At 38.8% G+C, this 24,549-nt stretch overlaps 1 protein-coding gene across 6 annotated transcripts in view; it reads right to left on the bottom strand.

Annotated features, from left to right (window-relative positions):
- COL21A1 (collagen type XXI alpha 1 chain) overlaps positions 1-24,549 on the bottom strand; it is a 181,845-nt gene that overhangs the window by 60,515 nt on the left and 96,781 nt on the right. For all 6 annotated transcript variants that reach the window (XM_039528333.1, XM_039528334.1, XM_039528336.1 and 3 more), the window contains 5 exons: positions 22,343-22,396; positions 20,363-20,416; positions 19,414-19,467; positions 19,280-19,333; positions 14,577-14,630 (listed from right to left, as the gene is read on the bottom strand). In XM_039528333.1, the coding sequence (XP_039384267.1) occupies positions 14,577-14,630; positions 19,280-19,333; positions 19,414-19,467; positions 20,363-20,416; positions 22,343-22,396 (270 nt within the window). The remainder of the gene's footprint in view (positions 1-14,576; positions 14,631-19,279; positions 19,334-19,413; positions 19,468-20,362; positions 20,417-22,342; positions 22,397-24,549) is intronic.

The following is a 24,549-nucleotide window of genomic DNA, read 5'->3' as shown; positions in this document are numbered from 1 at the left end:
ATTAAAAGTCTAGAAAACATGACCTATGAGGGAAGATTGAAAAAACTGGTTGTTTAGTCTGGAAAAGAGAAGGCTGAGAGGGGACATGATAACAGTTTTCAAGTATGTAAAACATTGTTACAAAGATGAGGAAGAAAAATTGTTTTTCTTAACCTCTGAAGATAGGACAAGAAGCAATGGGCTTAAATTGCAGCAAGGGAGGTTTAGGTTGGACATTAGGAAAAACTTCCTAACTGTCAGGGTGGTTAAGAACTGGAATAAATTGCCTAGGGCTGTTGTGGAATCTCCATCATTGGAGATTTTTAAGAGCAGATTAGACAAACACCTGTCAGGAATGGTCTAGATAATTAGTTCTACCATGAGTGCAGGGGACTGGACTAGATGACCTCTTGAGGTTCCTTCCAGTTCTGTGATTCTATGAATCCATTTTGTTTAGCAAACCATTTCTAACGTAGCAGTGGTTTTCAACCTGTGGTCCACAGTCCCCAGAGAAGGAGTCGGGGAGGGGGATCCACAGACTGTCTAAGGGGTCCAGGAAAGGTTGTCATTACCACAGAACCGCAGATTATGTCTAACATTTCCAAAAGGGGGCTGCATCTCCATTCAAAATTTTTTAGGGTCCACAAATTAAAAAAAGTTGAAAACCACTGTAACAGAGTATTCAAATATTATTGGTGGATTTGCAAACTGAGATAGTTAATGAGTAAGTTGCAAGGTCTGAATAATAGATAGATGTTTCTATGTTACTAGATTAATCAGCAGATGTCAAACATTGTTTACTGGCAATATAGATATTGATTTTCCTGGCACAAAAATGGTGGATGTCAGCACAATACAATACAAGGCAGATAGCAGTCCAAGCACTTCAAGTGTCCCCAACTGGAGGAACAGTTTGGACTTCATGAGTGGGATTTTCTGAAGTGCTCAGCATTGATCTAATTTTGTTACTACTGATATCAATGAAAGCGAATTCAGTCCAATGCTGAGCATTTTTACAAATCAAATACCATAGATAGTATAGTATAGTACGCTGTGGATTTGATTATTTTCTCACTTACTGTACACTGATTTTATACCAGTGTAACTATGACTTCAATTTAGTATTGTAAAGGGGGAAACAAAGAGTAATTTAAGCACTCCTTGGTCCATTCTGCATTTTCAACTTGAGTCCTAGATACCTGTTCATAGCAGAATCTGACTTATAAAAAATATACATATATAATTTTGTAAATCTTAAAACATTCTATATGCAGTGTTGTTATAGCCATGTAGATCCCAAAATATTAGAAAGACAAGGTGGGTGAGATAATATCTTTTATTGGACCAGCTTCTGTTGGGGAGAGCTCTGTGTGGCTCAAAAACTTGTCTCTCTCACCAACATTAGTTGGGCCAATAAAAGATATTACCTCACCCCCCCTTGTCTCTCTAAAATGTTCTATATTCGTTTACATTTCAAGTTGAGATGCAGGATTTCAGAAAATTCTGATAAAAGTATGTATAGCTATGTGTGTATGTGGATGAACCCCTCAGCTCCCACAGTCATGTGGGTAATCAGTTTCAGTAATTTTTCAGAGCCTTTTTTGCAACCTAAGCAGTATTACATTGGCTGACATATTACAAAGCCTCTCTGTTTATCAAAATCTTAAAATATCCTGAACTAATAAATCAAAAATACTTCAAAATTATTATCTGTTGTGGTGAGTGGAACATTTACCTGTATTTTTTTAAATAATTTGTGCAACATAGATCAGTTACAAAGAGAAACTGCTGAGCTTCAGTTCATTTGCAAATTTGACACCATCAGATCAGTCTTAAACAAAGACTGTGAATGGCTTGCCAACTACAAAAGCAGTTTCTCCTCCCTTGGTTCACACCTCAACTGCTAGCAGAGGACCTCACCCTCCCTGATTGAACTAACCTCGTTATCTCCAGACTGATTCTTGCCTGCATATTTATAACTGTCTCTGGAAATTTCCATTACATGCGTCTGATGAAGTGGGTATTCAACCACGAAAGCTTATGCTCCACTACATCTGTTAGTCTTAAAGGTGCCACAGGACTCTCTGTTGCTTTTTAAAGTGTGTTCAAATAACAGATGTAATACCTGTACAACAAGATACTGTAATTTACGCTGGGTGGGAAACAGTTCTCCCATCCTGTGAACATTTCAGATTTTAAAATATTTTCTTGTTCTGCACAGGGATGAAAGTGAGACCTTTCAAATGTTTTCACCAGTGTGTGTATATGTGTGTGCGAGAATATCCTAGTGGTTAGGGTGCTCACGTGAGATCTGGGAGAGAAGGTTTAAGTCCCTACTCCAAATCAGACAGAGCAGGTACTTGAACCTGAGTCTCCCACATCCCTGGTGAATACCATAACCATTGGGCCTTGGCTATTCTGAAGGCCTTTGTCTCTCCCCAGAAATGCGATCCTGGATCTCAGAAACCAACCCTTTCCTATGAAAAGTTTCAGTTTTGATGAACTGCCATTTTCCGATGAAAAATGATTTCAGCAAAAAATTCCCAACCATCTCCAACTGCAATGCTATTATTAACCAAATCCCATTACTGATGAGAACAAAGTAGTGATATTTGTGAGACTAGTCTAGACAGCTGATAAAGAGGTCTCCTTGGGCCCAATGCAGCAAACACTTAAGCATAGTGTCATAAGGTGGCTCTTGCCCTTTAAGAGGGAAGAAGCCAGCACATCTGTGACTGGTGAGCTAAGCCCAGTTGCATTTAAGAGAAGGCACTTGGCACTAGAGGGAAGAAGAAGATTTGCTGAGTGAGAAAAGGGGCAGAGAGAGCAGGCATGGTGCTCTCAGTGACTAAGAGAGAGTGCAGAGAGCCAAAAGTTCTGCAGGAGCTCCCTGGGAATGGGGTGATGAGCCAGAAGACAAGAGACCTGGGTAGTGAGTGGGGGAAGGAGACTCTGGAGCAGGAGGAAGGCCCAGAGAACACCCCGTCCAGTACAAAGGGAAGAGAACTGGCGTAAGTTTCTCCCTTCACACTTAAAATGTTTTCCATGGCTGGAATATCCTGTGGTTTGATAAACTAGTTACTGGTAATCATTGGAATAAACTTTTCACAGCAAGGACTTATTTTGTGTGTCGGCAGGGCCTAGCAGATTGGATACAAATAAATAAATAAAAGGAAACACCCATAACTTGGTGTATGGAAGTACTGGTACTGCATATTCTAACAAAAGATGTGCTTTTTATTGTTTGTTGAAGAGCTTTTAAACATTTATTTCTTGGGAATTATAAAACCAAACCCTTGCATGACTGCAATGATCACACTTTATACTATAAACCATTTATAAATGTTCCCTCAAATAATTATTAATATACTTTTATGATTAATTCTTACTGATTTTCATAAAGAAGAAGAGAGTGGTAAGTACAAAAAGGTAAGAAATTAGAAAAAAAATGTTTTAATAAATGGTTATGAATTGTAATAGAATCCTAGAGGTTAGTAGGTAGATTTTAACCACTTATAGCACTTTCTACGGATGTGCTCCTACTAAAGTGCTTATTACGGGGTGGGCAAACTTTTTGGTCCGAGGGCCACATCTGGGAATAGAAATTGTATGGCGGGCCATGAATGCTGATAAAAATTGGGGTTGGGGTGCGGGAGGGGGCAAGGGCTCTGGTTGGGGGTGCGGGCCAGAAATGAGGAGTTCAAGGTACGGGAGGGGGCTCCAGGCTGGGCTGGAAGGTGGGGTGCGGTGGGGGGAGGACGAGGGTTCTGGCTGGGGGTGTGGGCTCTGGGGTGAGGCTGGGGATGAGGAGTTTAGGATGTAGGAGTGTGCTCCGGGCTGGGACTGAGGGGTTTGGAGGGCAGGAGGGGAATCAGTACTGGGGCAGGAGGTTGGTGTGCGGGAATGGATCTTAATGGATCTAGACTGTTCTCAGTGGTAGCAGATGACAGAACAAGGAGTAATGGTCTCAAGTTGCAGTGGGGGAGGTTTAGGTTGGATATTAGGAAACACTATTTCACTAGGAGGGTGGTGAAGCTCTGGAATGGGTTACCTAGGGAGGTGGTGGAATCTCCTTTCTTAGAGGTTTTTAAGGTCAGGCTTGACAAAGCCCTGGCTGGGATGATTTAGTTGGGGATTGGTCCTGCTTTGAGCAGGGGGTTGGACTAGATGACCTCCTGAGGTCCCTTCCAACCCTGATATTCTATGATTCTATGAAGGGGTTCAGGCTCCATCTGGGGGTGCAGGCTCTGGGGTGGGGCTGTGGATGAGGGGTTTGGGGTGCAGGAGGGTGCTCTGGGCTGGGCCTGAAGGGTTCAGAGGACAGGAGGGGGATCAGGGATGAGGAAGTGGTTGGGGCGCTTACCTCAAGCAGCTCCCGGAAGAAGCAGCATGGCCCTTCTCCGGCTCCTACATGCAGGTACGGTCAGGCGGCTCTGCATGCTGCTCCGTCCACGGGCAATGCCCCTGCAGCTCCCATTGGCTGCGGTTCCCATAGAAGCCAGGGGGGCCATGCTGCTGCTTCCGGGAGTCGCGTGGAGCGGCCCTTCACCCTGTTCTCCAGCTGGAGCGCCAGAGCAGGGCAAGCCCCAGACCTCGCTTCCCAGGGGCTTCTTGAGGGTCAGATTAAAATGGTTGGTGGGCCGTATGTTGCCCACCCCTGGCTTATAACCAACTATAATGCATGATATTCATGTTTGTCAGATACTTGTAGCATCTGCTAATCATTTATTAACCTTTTATAAGGTATTAATGAATGTACCCTTAATGTAAGTGTGACCAGTGTATATGTCAACTAGTCTCTGCTAAATCCCAGATCAGGACAGCTTCTTTTCTTCACATTATACTATTCTGTTTGTTTTAGAAGTCCCTAATTCCGCTGGAAATAAATGCACCCTGCTCCCAACCCCCAGCCCTGAGGCCCTTGCCACATTCTGCACCCCTCCTGCACCCCAACCCCTTGCCCTGAGCCCCTTCCTGCTCACTGTACCCCCTCCTACACTCCACACTCCCTCCCTCACCCCAACCCCCTGCCCCAGCCCTACATTCATAGCCCTGCATACAATTTCTCCACCCAGATGTGGCCCTCGGGACAAAAAGTTTGCCCACCCCTGCCCTACAGGATCCTTCCCAATAAAATCTGATAAAAATAGATTATGGAATGGATTACATTATTTATCAGATAGATTGAAGATTACAAGACATACTGAAATGAAACTATTTGAACAATTGTTTAAAATAACCAACTATAAGGAAACAAAAAGAAAATTCAAATGAAAGTGACCAGAAATTGTATAAGACATTTAAAGACTATGGGGGAAGGACACATATTCTGCCCAGTCTTACAACACTCCAACGTGTAAATGATGGAAGAATTTGACCGTACTCCCAAAACTTCATTGACTTCTATGGTGCAGGACGAGGGCTCAATAGTCTATCACACTACCTTACTCAAGCTTGAACTCTTATCCTTCTCTGCTCACTTTCTCCACTGAGCACTTCCCAGGGTCTCTCTTCAAATCCTGCCCTTTTATCAGAGCTTTTCATTGGAGCCTGCTCTAGTCCCAGTGGCTGCTCTGTTTTTTTCCTGGAAATATCCAATGACACTGGCACTAAAGACTTGGTCTTCAGTCTGTCTTCATGTGATGCCAAGAGAATTGCAAGGTTTAAACCATTTATTGAGAGAGAAAATTTGAAAATCCATATAAGTGACCTCAAGAGATGCAACAATTATATTGATAAAATTATTATAACTTTTTTGGTTGCTGCAAACTTGTCTGCAGCTTTACTGTATATTAAGATATGTTAATATCTGAACATACAAGTATGTGATAGCCAGGAGGCTTAAACATAAAATAATACTCCTCTATGTTCAGTTAGTTGATCATAAAATGTTCAGGCTGATTACAGAAATTTCAGGTTTCTGTTCTGTCTCCCAAGGACAAGCAAACCGCAAGAAGGTCACCTCCTTGGCCATACATCATGTTTGTAACTCCTAGACATTTTATATGGACTCAGACATATGCATTTTAAACTTTACCTTGCTTTTACCTTATACTATTTTCTTTTACGCTATGGTTAAAATATGTATTGGTTACTGAAATTTGTACTTTATACTAAATAACAAACAATTGTAACTCTAAAGAGTGGGAAGTCAAGAAACAACAACCATGTAAAACAATCATGATTTAGGAAAAGGAATGCAGGGTTTTGTTTTCAGAGCAATAAATATATAGGTAAGTAGACCTATACTCTCTCTCTCCTCCTTCCCCTCTCTCCCCCCCCCCCCCCGCTTTTCTTTTCAAAGGAAAACCTGAGTTTAAACCCATACTAAGAATTGGAGAAATATTCTTTTTTAAATTGATTTCCTTTGTAAAAACATTAAAAGTCTCCACTCTTTAAATCTGGAGAACATTTATGGTGGAAAAAGGTTACAGAAGATATTGGTTACTTCCAACTCATGTTTCTATTGAAGGTTAAAACCTTTGTGTTTCTCAAATTCTTAGGATGACAAGCTTCTTTTGAGATGTATATTTGGAAATATTTTGTATGTGAATGCAAACCTTCACAAAACAATAGCCTGATATCATTGTTATATCAACAGTAAGATGTTTGATGTATCATTATAGCAACACCAGTCGATATTAAACTAATTACTAATGTAAGAAGCTATATAAATAAAGAATATTTATATTAATAGGGAATTAATTAATTATTCAAACTACTCAACCAAACCTCTCCAATGACCGGGAAAAAGAAGAGATGATACATTTTTTATGACCATTTAAGCTTAAAGACTCTCTTAGATAGTTTAAATTAAAAAAAGACTACTTTGAGAGTTAACTTTTATAAAGAGAGCAGGAATGTGTTTGGACGCATCGGAAACAGAATTTCAACTCCTATTAAACCCTGATGGTATATCTCAGAAAACTTAAAGATGTTCTCCTACCACAAAAACAAAGGAAATATAACTGTGAAGAAAGAATTACAACCCTAATGTTAATAAACTACACATTCATAAGACGAAGACAGTACCCATGAAGACATGGAAACAATGAAAGGGTAACAACTACCAGCTTTGAATATAAACAATTGTAATTTCATGGAACTAGGAAGAAGAGGAGTATAAAATTGAGAAGTGAGCACCCCTCACAAACAGACCTTCTGATACCCAGCTTAGACCGTAAGCACTCCACAACTCATCCTGTCCATCTCCATAAGCAAGCTGCCACAGACAGCTAAGAACAATAAAGAACACTCAAGAAGAAACCAACCCCAAGTTCTCCCCAAGACTTCAACACAGAATCACAGTGGATTGGTGAGAGAAAGTTAACTAAAATACTGCCATGGGATTAGATTTAAACTCTTGTAATGGTTTTATAGGGATATGAAACTGCTGTTGTAACTTACAATATTAACAGTTTCTCCTGTTAATCACAGATGGTTAGACCATGTATTTCTGGAGAGGAGACAGTAGCTAAATATTGGTAAACATAGAAACATTGGAGATGTTGGATGTAAGATTCTTAATATTGGTTAACTGGCCTGTCTCATGACAGCTCCTTAAATGGCTTTGTCTAAGTAACTGATTTAAATATTTTTTTAGCTTCATCGTATAGTTATAAACTAGCTGGTTATTTATGAATAACCAACAGGTTCCTCTTCCCTGAAACACAATTACTTTGCCCATCTATAAACATTCTTAGTTATCTACGGATATACTAAAGAACAGATTCACAATAATTTTAGGAAACAATATATTTTGGTCTTAATTTACTAAGAGAAAGGCACCTACCCAAGAAGTTGTCATTCTCAAGGGTGTAATCCAGGGGTCGGCAACCTTTGGCACGCAGTCCATCAGGGTAATCTGCTGGCGGGCCATGAGACATTTTGTTTACATTGACCATCTGCAGGCACGCCCACCCCCCACCCCAGCTCCCAGTGGGTGCGGTTCAATGGGAGCTGCAGGACGTGCTGGCTGCCACTTCCTGCAGCTCCCATTGGCCAGGAACAGCAAACCGCCACTGGGAGCTGGGGGCGGGCAGTACCTGCAGATGGTCAACATAAACAATTGTCTCGCGGCCCGCCAGTGGATTACCATGATGGACCGCGTGCCGAAGGTTGCCAACCCCTGGTGTAATCTATGTTAAAAGCTCTCCACAGAAAGAGAGACATATAGAAGAGACTGTAACAGAAAAAAAACATTTTATCTTTTGTGGTTGGTTACTAGTGTTCTTTTGTATAATGTTCCCTTTTTAACTTTCTTTAATAATGAAATAGCCATGGTTGTTAATTGTGATGATTTTGCTTGGCTTTAATCATGTTGTTTTCTAAAGTATGTAAAAGACTAAATAGTGAGAGACATACCCATAAGGTGGCTGTAAGAGAAACAATTAGTAAGAGCTGGCCTACCCATTTCTTGTTTCAGTAAACTAAATACTTTTAATAATTTTAAAATAAATATTTGGTGTCCAACAATTCCAAATTACCCCTTTCTGTCCCACATCCAGCCACAACCAGAATTAAGTCAATGTTATAACTCAAACAACACTTCCATCAGTTTAGCAGAATAACCCAAACCATATACTTTCTAGATAAGGTCTTTGTCAGAAAGAGCATTATATAGATATACTTCTTTTAGCTTTGTCAGGTTTTATTCCATCTGCATTGTCATGACATCTTCTGAGTAACTAGTAAGTATTTCAGAATTAATATTGGATAGAGGTAGACATAAGATACTAGTATTGGACAAATGCTTTCCAATGAAATTATATCAGTAAGATAAATGATCCTTTTTTATGCTAGTGTTAGTTTATTCAGGAGAAACTATCACCATAACAACTCAAGAGCAGCTTTATGCACTTGAAAGTTTCAGTTTCCATTATCTGACTCCTTTATTAACCATTTACATTCAGCATTAGAGCTGAATTCAATAATTCATAACAACTAATGTATTCAGTAATTTTTGCTTCTTTTTCTGATTGTGAATTATCCAAAAATGATATGCAACTTTCTCAAATTCATTTAGTATTAGAAGTTATTCACCGAATAATTTTGTTAAGTAATCTCTAGTGTTTATTTTGACTATTCAGTATAGAACATTTGAGCTGTTTTGGTTTTCCAGAATAGATAAATGTAGCTGTTGCAAAAAATCTTCATTATGAATTTTAAAATTTGCTTCTCATGAATATTCTTCAATATTCACTTAATATTCATCAAGCATTTCTGTCAGCAAATTTGTTCACTGGAAAGAAGCACAAAGTGGTTGCAACTGCAGTCAAAGTAATCTGTCTAAATATGAACTAATATCTGCAGAATTTATTTTGAGTATTCACTCAGCCCTGTTTAGAACATCTGCTGACTTGTGCGTAGGTCAGTACTGGAAGTGACGTACAGTAACATGACTTCTGGATAAGGAGAAGGTTGATCACGGGAAATATCAAAGTCTATTTTTTCAACAATCAAAAATTGTCTATAAACTTTCCTTTGTGTTTAGTGTCCCCTGGCAAATGTCCTGAAAGCAAGGAATTTTGTGAAGGCCACTAGCATACCTATGATGTGGACTGCTAATGGTTTTTCATTAATGGGCATATAAGCAAGCAGGTTTTTTTTTTTATTTGCTATCTAAAGTAGAGCTTAGTTTTAGGGCAACATTAGACATAAGCAAGCTTTGTGGCTAGCTTGGCACTACACTTCAAGGCAGCACAGTGGCTCAAGGAGATGTTCCACTGTAGGAAAAAAAGGCTCCATGCTCTGAGACTCCATCACTTGCAGCACAGGATATGGAAGAAGCCTTGATGGCCAAAATACAAGTACCCTACACAGAAGGGTCCTGAGATAGTAAGAGCACTGAGGAAACTTGAGAGGCATAGCAGAGATGGGGATATCTGAACATGATATGGGGGAAAACATTCTACTTGGAAGGTGGGAGGTGGAAATACCAAAATATTCTCTGTACAAGGCACCATCATATACCGGTAATTACCAACCCTGCATGAAGTCAGGGTTTTTCCACTTTTTGCCTGCTTTTTCTCTAGCAAGTGGATTAAAGGGATATCGATTTCAAGATATGAAAGTTGAGTTTCCTTCTTGAATGATATATATGGCAGTTCCTACAGACTGAAATCATTATACATGATGCAGCCAATGGCTTCTACTTTCTGATGATGAATACATTCATTCCTGCAGTATACATAATTCCCTATTGTTTGTATATTCTGAGTGAGCTTTTCAAGCAAAAGATTTTTTACTTAGTAGGATTCCAGTAAAACACTCACAAACTTTTGTAGAATGATTAAAACTGGGCACACACTTGTCATACCTAGCACATTTATCAGCTGACATTCAATGTCAAGACAATGGGTCAAACAGTGGGATTAACCAGAATTTGAGTGCTTTGTTATATTGCTACCATCGTACACAAGGAAAAATCCATATCTGAGATGCTGTGTTGTGACCCAAATATTAAGCACACTCCACCAGTTTTTGAATGTTTTCAGCTGTGTATGTGTTTATAAGAAATAGGCAACTTGTAGGATCTACTGCAGCTACTCCCACTGCTTAGACATGGTGCTGGTGACAGCACTACATATGCCAGGCCCAAAACAGTGCTAAAAATATCCTGACAGCATCACCCATGAGCCTCAAAACTAACCTAATTAAGAGTTTTCATGCGTGGGTTTATTATGCTCTAGGAATTATTGTGGGAAAGTTCTCTAGTCTTTGTTATGCAGGAAGTCAGACTAGATGATCACAATGGTCCCTTCGGGCCTTGGAATCTATGAATCTAAACACAAGGAGAAAAGCAAAAGAGTGATCCTGCTCCCACTGAAATCAGTGACAAAACTCGCATTACCTACAACAGAAGGGTGATCAAGACCCCGTTCAGCCAAATTATATCTTGATTGACTATCATTTAAACATCTTGCTATGTTCTAATGTGGCTGCTTTTATATATATCATATTTATAGGGCTGTACTGTGTTTAAATAAAGTAAAGTTAGAAGAAAAACATCTGGCAAGATCTTGATCAGAGAGATACTATTCCATTGTATTCTAGCCACAACACTACATAGCTTTCTATGTATACATATTTCAATCACAGCACATAGAAAAACCTCAAATTAGCATATTCACCCTTACAACATAATTTGAATTTGTTCAAATTCACAGTTAATAAAGATACATATACCAGTTCAATTCTTACAATGAAAAAAACATTTGCAGAATGGAACATTGTCTATCTTTATAATTATTAACTGTGTTTGATTACTTACAGAAATGAGGGAATGGAAGGGACCTTGATAGGTCATCTAGTGCAGTTCCATGTACTGAGGCAGAACTAAGTATTATCTAGACCATCCCTTACTGGGGTATGTCTAATCTGTTCTCAAAAACCTCCATTGACAGAGATTCCACAACCTCCCTAGGTAAATTGTTCCAGAGATTAACTACCCTTACAGGTAGAAAGTCTTTCCTAAAGGCTAACCTAAATCCTTGTTGCTGCAATTTAAGCCCATTACTTCTTGTCCTGTCCTGAGTAGATAAAGAGAATAAGTTGTCACCCTCCTCTTTATAACAACCTATTACATACTTGAAGCCTATTATCATGTCCCCCTGCCCAGTGTTCTCTTCTCCAGATTAAGCATGTTTTCTAGACCTTTAACCACTTTTGTTACTCCCTAATTTGTCCACACTGACTTGAAGACAACTAACTTGTGTAATTCTTAGCTTGTTCTTTCCTTATTTGCCTCAGGTCATAACCCTTTTACACTGATGTTCACTATGTTAGTTACCTGATCACTGCTAATCTTTTTGGTGAAAACTGAAAGAAAAAAGGCATTTAACATTATGACCATTGCTGTGTTTTTGTTATCGTCTTTCCCTCCTCACTCAGTAATGGGCCTACCCTATCCTTGATGTTCCTCTTGAGTCTCATGTATTTATAAAATGTTTTCTTGTTACCCTGTATTTTGTCCCTACATGCTTGTGTTTATATATATATTTCATCCTTCATAATCTGACATAGTTTCCACCCTGTGGATGACTCTGTTTTTGAGTTTCAAGTTACTGAAGACCTCCTGATCTCTTACCATCCTTCTTTGCCCTTAATAGAGTGTCTCTAAAAACTGCCAACTCTCCTGAACTCTTTTTTTCCTTAGACTTGCTTCCCATTGGATTTTACCTACCCATTCTAAAGTTTGCTAAAGTCTGGCTTCCTGAAGTCCATTGTCTTCATTCAGCTGTTTTGCCTCCTACCCTCCCTCCTACCATTCCTTAGAATCCTCTATCATTTCATGATCACTTTTACCCACTCTGCCTTCCACCTACTCTTGAGAAAGGAGGCTGACGTGATAAATCTATACATTCTGGAGGCTTCTTTTCTTTCATAAAAATGGGCAGGACCAGGAGACAGCATATCTGGCTAGCTTAAGGCCCTACTAGTATTATTATGAGAAAACAAACACATCACTTGGAAATACATACTTAGCTTTACAAACTACTTTTTCCTACTAAAAAATTCAGTGATTAATAAGAGCAATAATACTCCAGTGTGTGTGGTATATAGAGGATAACCACACCTCTCAGATGCTGGAGACAGTTGGCTGTCAGCTCAGCCTCGCTTCGCAACCAAGACATGTAGCTGTAACAACTGCACCCCCTGGAAAGTGTTTATCTTGTAGCTATGCGCTGCGGTAATTTCCAAGAGCAGAAGAGAATGGTGAGATTGTACTTGTCAAAAAGCAAAGGGCTAGACTCTATCTGGCAGTGACAAGGTGGAACAGAATGAATAGGAAGGAGTAAGGGTCCTATCCCCACACCCACCTTAGGGTGGCTGCACAAGGGTCAGTTATAACTGCAGCTGGCTGGAACCTGAGTGGAGAATGAGCAGACTAGCAGATGGAGCCATAGCTCTGGCCTCCTCACCCACATGTGTTTACCTGTGGCATTCACTGGCTGAGTGGGGGTGAGGGACTATTTGACATCTTTTAAATGAGTGTTGGCAAATTATCCCTCCACCAGTACAACTGAAGAGTCCAGGAGGGATTGTGCCTCTCTGAGGAAGTGTGCTCCCTCTGGGGTCTTATACACCATCCATTTCTGTAAGCTGCATGCACAAAGCACAATTGTACCCAAAGAAATGTTTACAGCACATGACAGTACTGAAGTGTCAATGCCCTGAACTTTTGGGGACATGCTAATCAGCTGCCTCATTCCCATCTCTCCTATTCCACTGGACATTCCCCATCTGCTGGTGGCTGGCAGCTCCATGTCCCTGAGGGTGGCTCCTATTTCCTCTCTTGTGCTTCATGTAGCAGCTGTCCATAGAGACAGCTAGGCTGGCTCCTCCTTGTTTCCAGCTGTTTTCCAGGCCACCAGGCTGGGCTTTGCAATGATGAGCCAAGATATCTGTAGAGGCAGCTGAGAGCACGGAAAAGAGAAAAAGCCAGCTCTCTGTAAACTACCAGAAAGTGCTCTGCAGACCATGAGTGGACAATGTTTGAGAACACTGCTTTACAGATAGATTGTATTCTACATAAAAACTAAAAAAACACAACTTTGCAATTTTAGAAACTTTTGTAGTACTACAGCTAGCATCCTGAGAGATGACTTATGTTATATAGTACTGTGAACTGGTGGACAGTTTCATCAGTCAGGGAATGGAAATAAGTTTCAAGCCTATGTCGCTTTAAGGTCCTTTAATTGGACTTACTAATTTCCACTAAACAATCCTAAAAACACAGTAAGTCAACTGAAAAATACTGGGCAGCAACTCCCCAGAGGCTTTCTCCACTTGATTCAGCTAGAAGGGGAGAAAACACATCCTTCCTGATTTGTTCCACTTTCTCCATCCTTTTATGCTCTACCTTGAGCAGCCTACGGTCAGCTTGGACCAGTTAACAAGCTGCAGCACCTTTACTTTGTCAGAGGTACTGATTATGATAGCAACCGAAAGTCAATGTTAACTACAAATAATGGAATACAAAGGAAGATTTCTTGGGATTATAATGGCATTAGTAGAAGCTCCAGTGTTCAGACTGTAAAAAGGCTTCTGTTATACTCCGAGAATTTTTATTTACTTAAGAAATGTTGAGGAAAGAATTTTTGAGTTAGGACTTACTACAAATTTAAGACTTTAACTGTTTTTTTTCAAACGTGTCTAATGCTTATTTGAAAATAATTTTAAAACAGCCAGGTTTAACTATAAACTTTATCTCTACAACATGAATGTACTTTTATTTTAAAGTAATATATGCAATTATATCATTTAAACAAAAATGTTAACTAGAACCTCAATTGTGCCTCACTATGCCTTTGTTCTGACAGAAAAGAAGTGGTGTTTTTGTGTGTAAAATTATTGCAGTCTTCAAAATTATATCTAATCTATATCGAGAAAGAGAGAGAGAGAGAGAGACTACAGAGCTGTCAAATGAAATTTGATATATATGAATGGAGACTCCACTGTCTATATATTAAAGGTAGATCTTCCTGCTCCTACTTCAGAATACAACAAACTGTTCAAACTTGGAACGGCTGACACATGAACTAAATCATTCACTAATAAAACATGCCCAATATTTCAGCAGTTAAAACACTCACAGGGTCTCCCCGACGTCCTTCTGGTCCTGTAGAACCAGGCTTCCCAACTTCTCCCTTTAAAATGAAAAGTGTTAAATAGGAAATGTAGCCAAGACAAAAAAAAAAAAAACCTTTCTGTGCAAAAAGAATAGTGAATTCAAATGGTAACACATTTTTAGATGTAAAATAATGAGACACCTATCTAGGCTCTTTTAACATCATTAATACAATCTCATCTGCATTAAAGTAACCATTTCAACAGGAACTCAGTCAGCCTGACTCCTAACAAATGCCTGTTCATCCCATTCATCATTGTATGAAGCTCACCATTTCCAAATCCCCTATGAAACAGATGCCTTTTAAAGATACATTGAAACACAGAATTAAATGTCAATTCAGAAATTTATTCTTTACTTCATGAAGGTAATGTACTTTACTCAACATATGTACCATTGAAATATACAATCTGTCATTCAAACATGTAAACACATTACTTAATAACAACATTATAATGTACATTTAATTGTGTAAAACTATCCCCAATAGAAGTACATTGTTAATTTTTGTGGAAAAAACACTACTATGAAAAGTATTCCTGTTCCATCACATAACTTAAAAACGTATGACACTTGTTAAAAATATTATCCCATAGCTGGTTATATGCACATGCATACTGAAGTTCAGCCTGAAATATATTTTACTGCCAAAAACCTGTTAAACATGGCATTTCTTAATTAGAGGAATTATTAAGTGTCATTATTAGCTGCTTGTTACAACATGTAGTGTGACGGGTGTTCGTATTACTGATGATGAAACTCACATGCTCTATTAATAGTAAAACTAGCTCTTAGGTGTTTTTTCCTTCAACTGAGGAAGTGGTCTCTGTTTGCACTTAACATTACAATGTTGAGGAAGTGTTTGATTAATGAATGTTGTACCCAAATAAAATAAATAAGATAATTCAAGGACTCCCAGCATCAAATAATTGAAAGATAAAATAATCCAAGATCCTGCATATGGGGAGGAGTCCAAATGCTAATCCATAGACCAGTGCACTGGTGTGGAGCTCCACTAAATTCGGTAAGGCTAGAGCTAAAACTGAAAAGTGAATGGTTAGAGAGTAAGATTCAAAGCAGATGAAAGTTGGACACATCAGCTTCAGTATTTTCTGAAGTCTCAAAAGATTATAGATTGAACGATCCTACCAAGAGCCACACTGAGATCAAATGAGATAAGCGGAGAGGGGGGAGGGAGATCCCAGGTCAGAAACTAGGCTAGATCCAGAGAAGTGAAGTTTCATGACTGTGAAAGGATGCAAATAAAACAAAGCTGCCAAGAGTTCCATGAGAACTCCAAAGTTTGCTGAGGAAATGAAGTTTGAAGGACAAGGGATGATAATATAGTGTCATGACTGAGAAAAAATGTGGCAGTTGTGCAAGACAAACTATAGGATTTTAAAAGTACTGTGGAACTAACCAAACCAATGGCCATTTTGAGTTTGCATCTCTGAAATGATTATAAAAGGCTACAGAACATTTTTGACTCTTGAATTTAGGCATTTTGCTCAAATATGCATCTACAATTAAAACAAAAGCATTAAAAACCTCAAAAGTCAGATTTGCTGCTCAGAGAAAGCAAGTCGCTGGTCTTTGTGCTTAAAAGTGTTTTAACAGGGCTGCAGCAAAACCACTTCATAGCAGTCTGGCCAGCCTGTGTGGTTTGGGAATAAACTGTGATTTTAACGCATGTTTAAAATCTGGGTTCAATGACAATTCCAGGCAATTCTTGAACTTTTTTTTTTTTTAAACAAAAGTGTAGCCTAACCACATCGCCCAGCTGAATCACATTATAAACTGTGAGGGAGAGTCCTGTGGTATTGTGTGGAAGTGACAATCCACACACCTGTTACTTCACAGCAGATCCCATAAAGCCTATGGAAAACACTGTGATTTTCTCTGGGAGAACTGATCTTCAGCCTTATACCAATCTCATGATCACGGTATTTTGGTGCCTAATCTATACAGCTATGTATTGAAAAAATCCTCTTAATTTACTAGATAGAGTGCATGCTGTCTTCTGTGTCTGTCTTTTAAACGGTCTTTTAAACTGGGATAGGGACTATCTTTATTTCTGTGCTTTGTTTTGTGCCAAGCACCATGTTAGTGTTAAATATATATATATTATAATTGCAGGTATGATTCCAGCTACCATTGTTACTAAGAGTAGTCCTCTGAAAATTATTTCAAGGCACTTCTGAACTATTGCACTACCAAGCTATGACCAAATAATTATGTTCTGATTCAAAACACGCATGTTATTCCTTACTAAAAACTCAGAGAAATAGAAAAAAATAATTCCAGAAATGAGTGTGCATAAATAAAATATTTATTCAAGTTAAGGTATAATAAGTTGCTGTCAATTTAAATTACAAAACCTGGGTATGCAGCAACAATTTCTTTCACATTCTTTCCCAGAACAAATATGTTAAAGAAATTTTGTAAGAAAACAGAAAAGCTCCAACAAAGACAGATATTTTTTAAATCCTCTGATTTTGATTACCATGGATCCAGAATGAAATACTGCAGATGGTAAAGGGAAGCTGATAAAATGTTTGAATGAAGCAGAAATAAAAGACTTCTGTTAACTATTATATTCTGAAGCAATTATGGCGCAACCTCTTTCTCACACTCAATAATAAATTAACTTTGTGAGTGACAGGAGTAAATGAGACTTCCCGCACACATATTTCAGGAATATTCTACAAAAGGAGATGAAAAAAATGGTGACTTTTTGGGTCTGTCATACACCTATACTAGAATAGTTAATTGAAGGAAATAAAGATAAATGTATTTTAGTCTGAATGTATACATTTACATTTTTTTAATCATATGGTTTACTGTAAGAGTGAAGGCAGATTATATACTCTCAAAATTCACGTTTTTCAAAGACATACATTTCTTGAGCAGGCCATAAACACATATGAATTTGTTAGAAATTTTGTGGAAAACTCTGCATCAAACAAAGTGATTAACTGGAATCCAACCCATCTTGTCATATACCAGGGATGAGAGAAAATTATGAGACTGAGTTTCATTTGATTCTGATAAAATGAGAGTTCTGGGATGCTGCATATTTGATTTTATCACCTGGGTAGTCTCAGAAGCAGGGAAACAGCTACTTTCCATACTACAATATTCAGTGTCGATTTTCAAATGGGATTCCATAGTCTAGTATGCACTCGGTTTGGATACCAAATCCAAATCTCTCTGTGCATTTATACGAGGCAGAGCTGGGTGATTTCTCAGATGTGTGTGAATAATCATGACTTGCATGCATCAAGGAGATTCAGATCAAAGTCAGGTGAATAGAAAAATGCTGAAAACTACATTGAATGGTGAATAAAAATATGAAATGTTTAAATACTAGAGAAATCCAAAACACTATCAGTTGCTGAAGCATGAAGTAATTTCTTAATAAACTATCATCAGAATCTTTACTAACTTTACCCAGGTTGTTCTGCTAGTGCATTTCTGAAAGGTGCAGACAAATCAGAAAATATGGACTAAACCAAGTAAGCTCATTATAGTTATGGCCCCAAAAACTTGCCAGTCTGACCTAAGATTAAGTAGATAAACTGAGTATCTTCATTATTCCCTTGTACTTCCTCCCTATAACATCTAAAGGAAATACTTCAAACAGTGAGATTATCTAACTGAAAATATTTAATTATTAAAGGCAAGTTTCAAATTTTCAAGGCCACCACTGTACATGTATTCTCCTTGCCAAATATATTCTAAAAATAGTATGACCACCGGTACTGTTGTAGATGATCACTTACATTCAATGAACTTGTCAATACTGAAAGGATTATTTTATAGAACTGAAATATTAAATAGTTTATTTGACACAAACAAACTTCATTATTATCAGACACTGAAAGCCAGTTGCATATTGCATTAAAATTGAAATGCTTAGCATCTTTCTTATTTCATCTCAGAGTAATGGGAAAACCAATAATCTAATAGGCTCGTGAACCACAGTCCCCAGTATGAAGATCAGGCTGTGTTCCTTGTACCCTCTACTATTAGGAGGCAGATATACATTTAGCTAAGTATGTGAAGAATTGGGAGCTCAACATAATAAGATGTGCTGAAGTAGTTCTCTCTGTTTCCCATGAAACCTGCTAATTCCCATGCGCTACCAACTGATGGAGGGGGATTCTTGGTGTTAAATTACTTAAACATGAGGCATATTTCAGGTTTAGGGCTAGATTGTGCCCTCAAGTGTGTACACAGTGTTGTGGGCCATTTCCCCCCTTTCAATAGCCATCATAATAATCAACTCTATCATTTACCTGTATAGGAAAGAATGCTGTGAAGAATATATAAGGATATCTGATGTTTTACATTATTCACAGAGTTAGAGGAATACGTATGGAAATGGAAAGAACAAGATTAGTCCTAAGCAGTCTTTGATAATAACTAATAATAAATTCCCAAAATAGCTCTTCAGCAATTGGGCCCTAATCCAAAGCCCACTGAAACCACAATGGCTTTGACTAACATCTACAGCAGTAGACACAATTTTTATTTCCAGTTACTACCCACATAACGCATGCTAGAAATAACTAGACCTATAACAACGTTATGTAAGGCTTTGGCAAGTTACTGACAGTTCAAAAATAAAACACCTAAATACAATTTATTGAATGAATATGTAAATACCTTAAAGCCAGGGCTTCCAGGTAATCCATCTTTCCCATTTCTCCCAGGTTCCCCCTGTGGCAACAGGTAACATGACACTATTAGTAGTATTAACCAAGTAAATTTAAAGGCAAAACAGTCCTTATAGAACTTACAGATCGTCCTGGCATTCCTGGAAAACCTGGATCACCTTTTTCCCCTTTAGCACCCTGGAAAAATATAAGAAACAAAAAGGAAGGAAAATGATGTTCAAATAGTATCCCCAAACTCAGTTACACAATTCCAGCACAACTAATCTGAAAATCTCACACTGTTGTTTGCTTTCTATGAACATTTGTAATGGAATTTCCTACATATAAAAGACTATAGACCCTATGCTGTAATCTTTACTCAGGCAAAAGGCCATTATTATTATTATTGAAGTATTAAATGGGAAACACAGAAATCAAGCAACGACCCTGCTTCAAATAGCTGAGAATTTAGACAGACAAAGATCTGAAAAAAAAGATTGTAATTTAGAATGTTTTTGCTTGTTTTAGACATGTATGCATATGTGTGGTGACTGTGTTATATTGACAGACTAGAATTTGTTAGCAAAAAAAAGAGAGTTTTCAGGAGGTATCTGAATGAAGAGATCATACTGGGGCAGAGATATTGTTCTAAACCAGGGGCAGGCAACCTATGGCACATGTGCCAAAGGTGGCCTGCGAGCTGATTTTAAGTGGCACTCACACTATCTGGCCACCGGTCTGGGGGGCTCTGCATTTTAATTTAATTTTAAATGAAGCTTCTTAAACATTTTAAAAACCTTATTTACTTTACGTACAACAATAGTTTCGTTATATATTATACATTTGTAGAAAGAGACCTTCTAAAAACGTTAAAATGTATTACTGGCACACAAAACCTTAGAGTGAATAAATGAAGACTCAGCACACCACTTCTGAAAGATTGCCAACCCCTGTTCTAAACATTGACTTCAATGGAAGTATGCCTGAGAATGCACTGTAGGATTCAACCCCATGTAAATAAAAGGCATTTTACAAAGTGAACAAATCAGAAAAATGCTGGCACTTCCCTTTATGATATTCAATTCACACTTGCCTTTTTTCCGTAAATTCCTGGTGGTCCTTGATCTCCCTTAGGACCCCTTTCACCCTACAATAAAATAAGCATAAAGGGATTATTTTGCTTTTAGAATTTGAGCTAATTATATACGGCCACAAACATGATGTATTACAACTCACTGTTTGCTTAACACAGAGCTGGCTGAAAAGAGGGAATCCCTTCCCATTCATTTTGTTTGCATTTTTAAGGAAAATCTCTCTTAATGGGACGAAACACCAAAAACAAACATTTTCACAGAAAGGGATTTTAAGAAATGCATCCGACGAAGTGGGTATTCACCCACGAAAGCTCATGCTCCAAAATGTCTGTTAGTCTATAAGGTGCCACAGGACTCTGCTGCTTTTAAAGAAAAATTCTGTTTCAGGAGAACTGAAACAGAACTTTTTTTGGCTTCCCAGCTGCCCTCAGGAAAAGCTCTTGTCAATTCCACAGTTCCACTCTTCCTCCCTGCTAACTACTCGCTCCAGGAGCCCGAGAGGCAATGTGCATCTTAGTTCCCTGGAGCTAGCGGGGGAAGGTGAGTAGGCAGAGTGGCCCATGCTTTGCTGTGTTTTGAAAAAGTCTAGTCAACTCTGTAATAGATTCAGCAAAACATTTTGTTCTACCAAAGTGACATTTTCTGACAAAACTAAGAAATACATATTTCCAGGGATTTTCTCCTTTATCTGAGTATAAATTATAAAAGCAGTGATCTTGGAAATATAAAATTTGTTTTTATGACTCTTATTACATACTATCTATTATTTATCTTATAAATCTATCATACTATCTATTATTTATCTTTACAGCATTTTATTACATTACATTACGAATCTCACTTTCGTATCTTGTATCACTTTGAATAAGCCTGTGTTAAGACAAGGCTCCTATGTTTCATCAAGGAGTATCAGATGTGAAACAGCATGAAGGTATTTAAGAAGCCAACTCAAAGAGTTCCTCTTACACAAGCATTCAGGTCTTGAGCAGTCCAGGCAAACAACGCATGTTAAAACAAAGCTTAAACTTGTTCTTCATAATCATTTTAAAAACAATATTAGCTGCCTATTTAATTTTAAAAGCAACAAAAAATATCCACCTCCCTTTCCATTGCTTATAAGGAGTCTTAAAGTTTTAATCTCCTCAGTGTGACAGATACGCTTGTTTTGATCTGCTTAGCTCTTGGAAGTCCAGGGGCTCCATGTTGCTGGCCCCATGCTGCCCAGCATCCCTAGGGACAGCTCTCTCCGCCACTAGGGAATTTTTTCCCGAGAATCCCCTGTAACATTTTGCGAACCCCCAGGAGTTCACAAACCCCAGTTTGGGAACCACTGCTCTGGGGAGATGTTCAACAACTAATAGGTTTAATGCCTGTGTTTCCAATGGGAGCTGCTGGGCACTGAGCGCTTTTGGAAATCTGGTCACTTCAATGAGATCCTAAATGGAAGTTGAAAATCTTTGAAAAGTTGAAAATCTTTGAACAATTGTGTGTGCGCCACTCTTTTGAAATCTGTCCTGAAAAGTTTAAAATAGACATTAGGAGGAGCTCTAAGGAGTAAGATCAATTGGGCAGTTGAACACACTAGCAAGAGATGTAGTTAAGAGAACTTCATTATAGAACATGTTAAATAAGAATTTTAAGGAATTAGTGCAAGAAAGTTCTTCAAAATGCTGGGGGTCAAACTGAATGACTTGAGGAACTTGAATATAATCAATTATTCCATCATTTTGACACTATTTGCAGAGAAGAGGGCTCTAAGTTTTATTAAAATCAAAATTTAAAGCAATTCATATACAACATGATCTATAGCCCATAGAAATAAAACATTATCAGTATTAGTCTCACCTCTTATCTGTGTTTATAGATAAACTTAAACTTTACACATATAGGTAACTAAAATCACTTTTAAAAGCTATGAAAAGAAGTTATGGAATAATCCAAGATGGATGGATATTTTACAAGAAGCTTTCGATTTCAACCTTTGATGCTGGCATCCCATGTAATCCAGGAAAACCAGGAAATCCACGCTCACCCTATAACAACAAATATATTAAAATATGTATATATATAAAAATAATATTTTCATAACCCAACTGATTATCAAACCAGGAAAAGACTTAAAACGAAATGGCCTGATACAAACCACTGAAGTAAATGGAGCAATTCCCACTGACTTCCCGACGCTTTGGAGAAGACCCAGTCTGAACAACATGAGCTAGTGGTGCCAATGTTGCCGGTATTGGATAATTATTTTTAATGCTACATTAGTTCTCTTCTCAAGGCCCACTTGTACCACAATGCCTATATCGGCTCAAATAGTTAACAGTTCACATTTCTTTATGCAATTACAAAACTAAAGTTATATATTGTACATGTGAATACAAGTATGTGCATATAACCAACAGACATATGTTTACAACAATTGTATACTGCCATCACCCTTTGTATGTTGCTCATCAGCAGTTTACAAATCCACATAGGCCAATCTTAGCCCCTAGGAATGGTCAGAGCCCTGCCCTCAATTCTGTTCATTGCTGCGCCATGGGGAGCAAGTGGCATGTAGGAGGGATGCTTTCATACACATAGACCCCACTTGACACTATCAAGGATCCTGGCTGTTCATTTCCCTGCTGATCTCATAGAAATTCCACCCTAATGAAAAGGGTGAGCATATGTGAGCAGGTACAACATTAGAGACATTTTAAAAAAAAACAATAAACATATAGGCAGTTCAAATAAGCAGTTCCCTTTTTATGGAAAGAAAAACTTGATAAAAGCACAAGTTGTCCACATTTCTGTGGGAAAGCATCATGAGCTTAGCTTTGTTTATGAGTTTGGTCTTCCTGTTGTCATTGCAACTGCCAGATGTCAGGATTCTCAATACTTTTGCTATTGATACTGGAGATATTTATTTGATTATTATTTTCAAGCTCACTTGAACTATTCCAACAGAGGCTAAATTGTATCTCGCTGCCACCTGAACTTAAAAAGCTAGAGAAAGATACTTTAGTAGACAGATTTTATTTTAATCAGGCAACAGAGCATTTGAACATTTACTTTCATTGCCAGTTTCCATGGCTTGTCTCAACTTAAATATACAGACTTTAAATTTAACAACACATTTACATTAGTTTCAGACAACAGAGGAGAAAATTAGAATAAATTATGCTGCCCACTTAGTGATTTTATGTAATATTTCAGGTATAAGAGAAGAAGGTATGAACAATGGAAGACACTGTCAGGAGGAGGGGGAGAGAGCTGGAGGATTCCCAACAGCTGCACTACCCAGCATGCCCTAAAGGAAGAAGGCAGATTGCAGGAAACATTGTACAAGCCTGGGACCCAGCATCAGGCTGTTTCTCCTTCTGGATCCTAGTCTCTGGTGGGGAGGGGATGTGGGTGTCTGGGCTGGGGGGTGCACCACAAGTAGGCTCTGGGAGGGTAGGGGGTGTGGGTGTCTGGCCCCCATGCTGGGCTCTTGGGAGAACGGGGACAGAGAAACAGGAACTGGGTTGTTGTTGTAGGAGTTTCCTTAATTCCCTACTGCTAGGGGAATTTTTTTGTGTCTGTACTGTTACAGACATAGTTGCTGATAGGTATTTTGAAGTAAATTACAAAATAATTGAAACTGGCATGATTACAGAGTGTTATTTTGACAAATAAAATACGCAACGATTTTCAGAATATTAAAATACCGTGCACAGAATTTATATTTTTTTGGCACAGAATTCCCTCAGGTGTAATTTAATAACTGCTGTCAGCCGTGTTCCTGTAAAATGCACACCTGAGCGGCCACGCAGGAGAGATTTAAGTGCCGCCCGCCAGATTAGGAGAGCACGCACAGCCAGCAGCATGTGTTCAGATGCCACTCGCCCACATTGCTCCATCCTGCAGCTGCTCCTGGGACCTTCCTGCTGGCCGTGAGAGCATGGGGGGGACGGTGCTGGTGTGCCCCTTCCCCCCACTCCTGTACCCCATCTCCACAGAGCAGGGGCAAGGCAGGGGACACAGCCTGGCTCAGGACTCAGAGCTGCTGCGGGGAAGGGTGAGTGTCTTTCTTAAAGAGATAGTGCACTGTTTCTGAGATTTTCCCAGCAGTCTGCTCACACAGTCTCTCTCTCTCTCTCTCTCTCCCCTCTTCCCCATGTATCCCATCTCCACAGAGATGGGGAGGGGAGACAACAGG

This window comes from Mauremys reevesii, linkage group 3, assembly GCF_016161935.1.
Source record: "Mauremys reevesii isolate NIE-2019 linkage group 3, ASM1616193v1, whole genome shotgun sequence".
Lineage (NCBI taxonomy): Eukaryota > Metazoa > Chordata > Testudines > Geoemydidae > Mauremys > Mauremys reevesii.
Note: the sequence above shows the minus strand (reverse complement) of the source record. Positions and strands in the feature narration are given on the sequence as shown.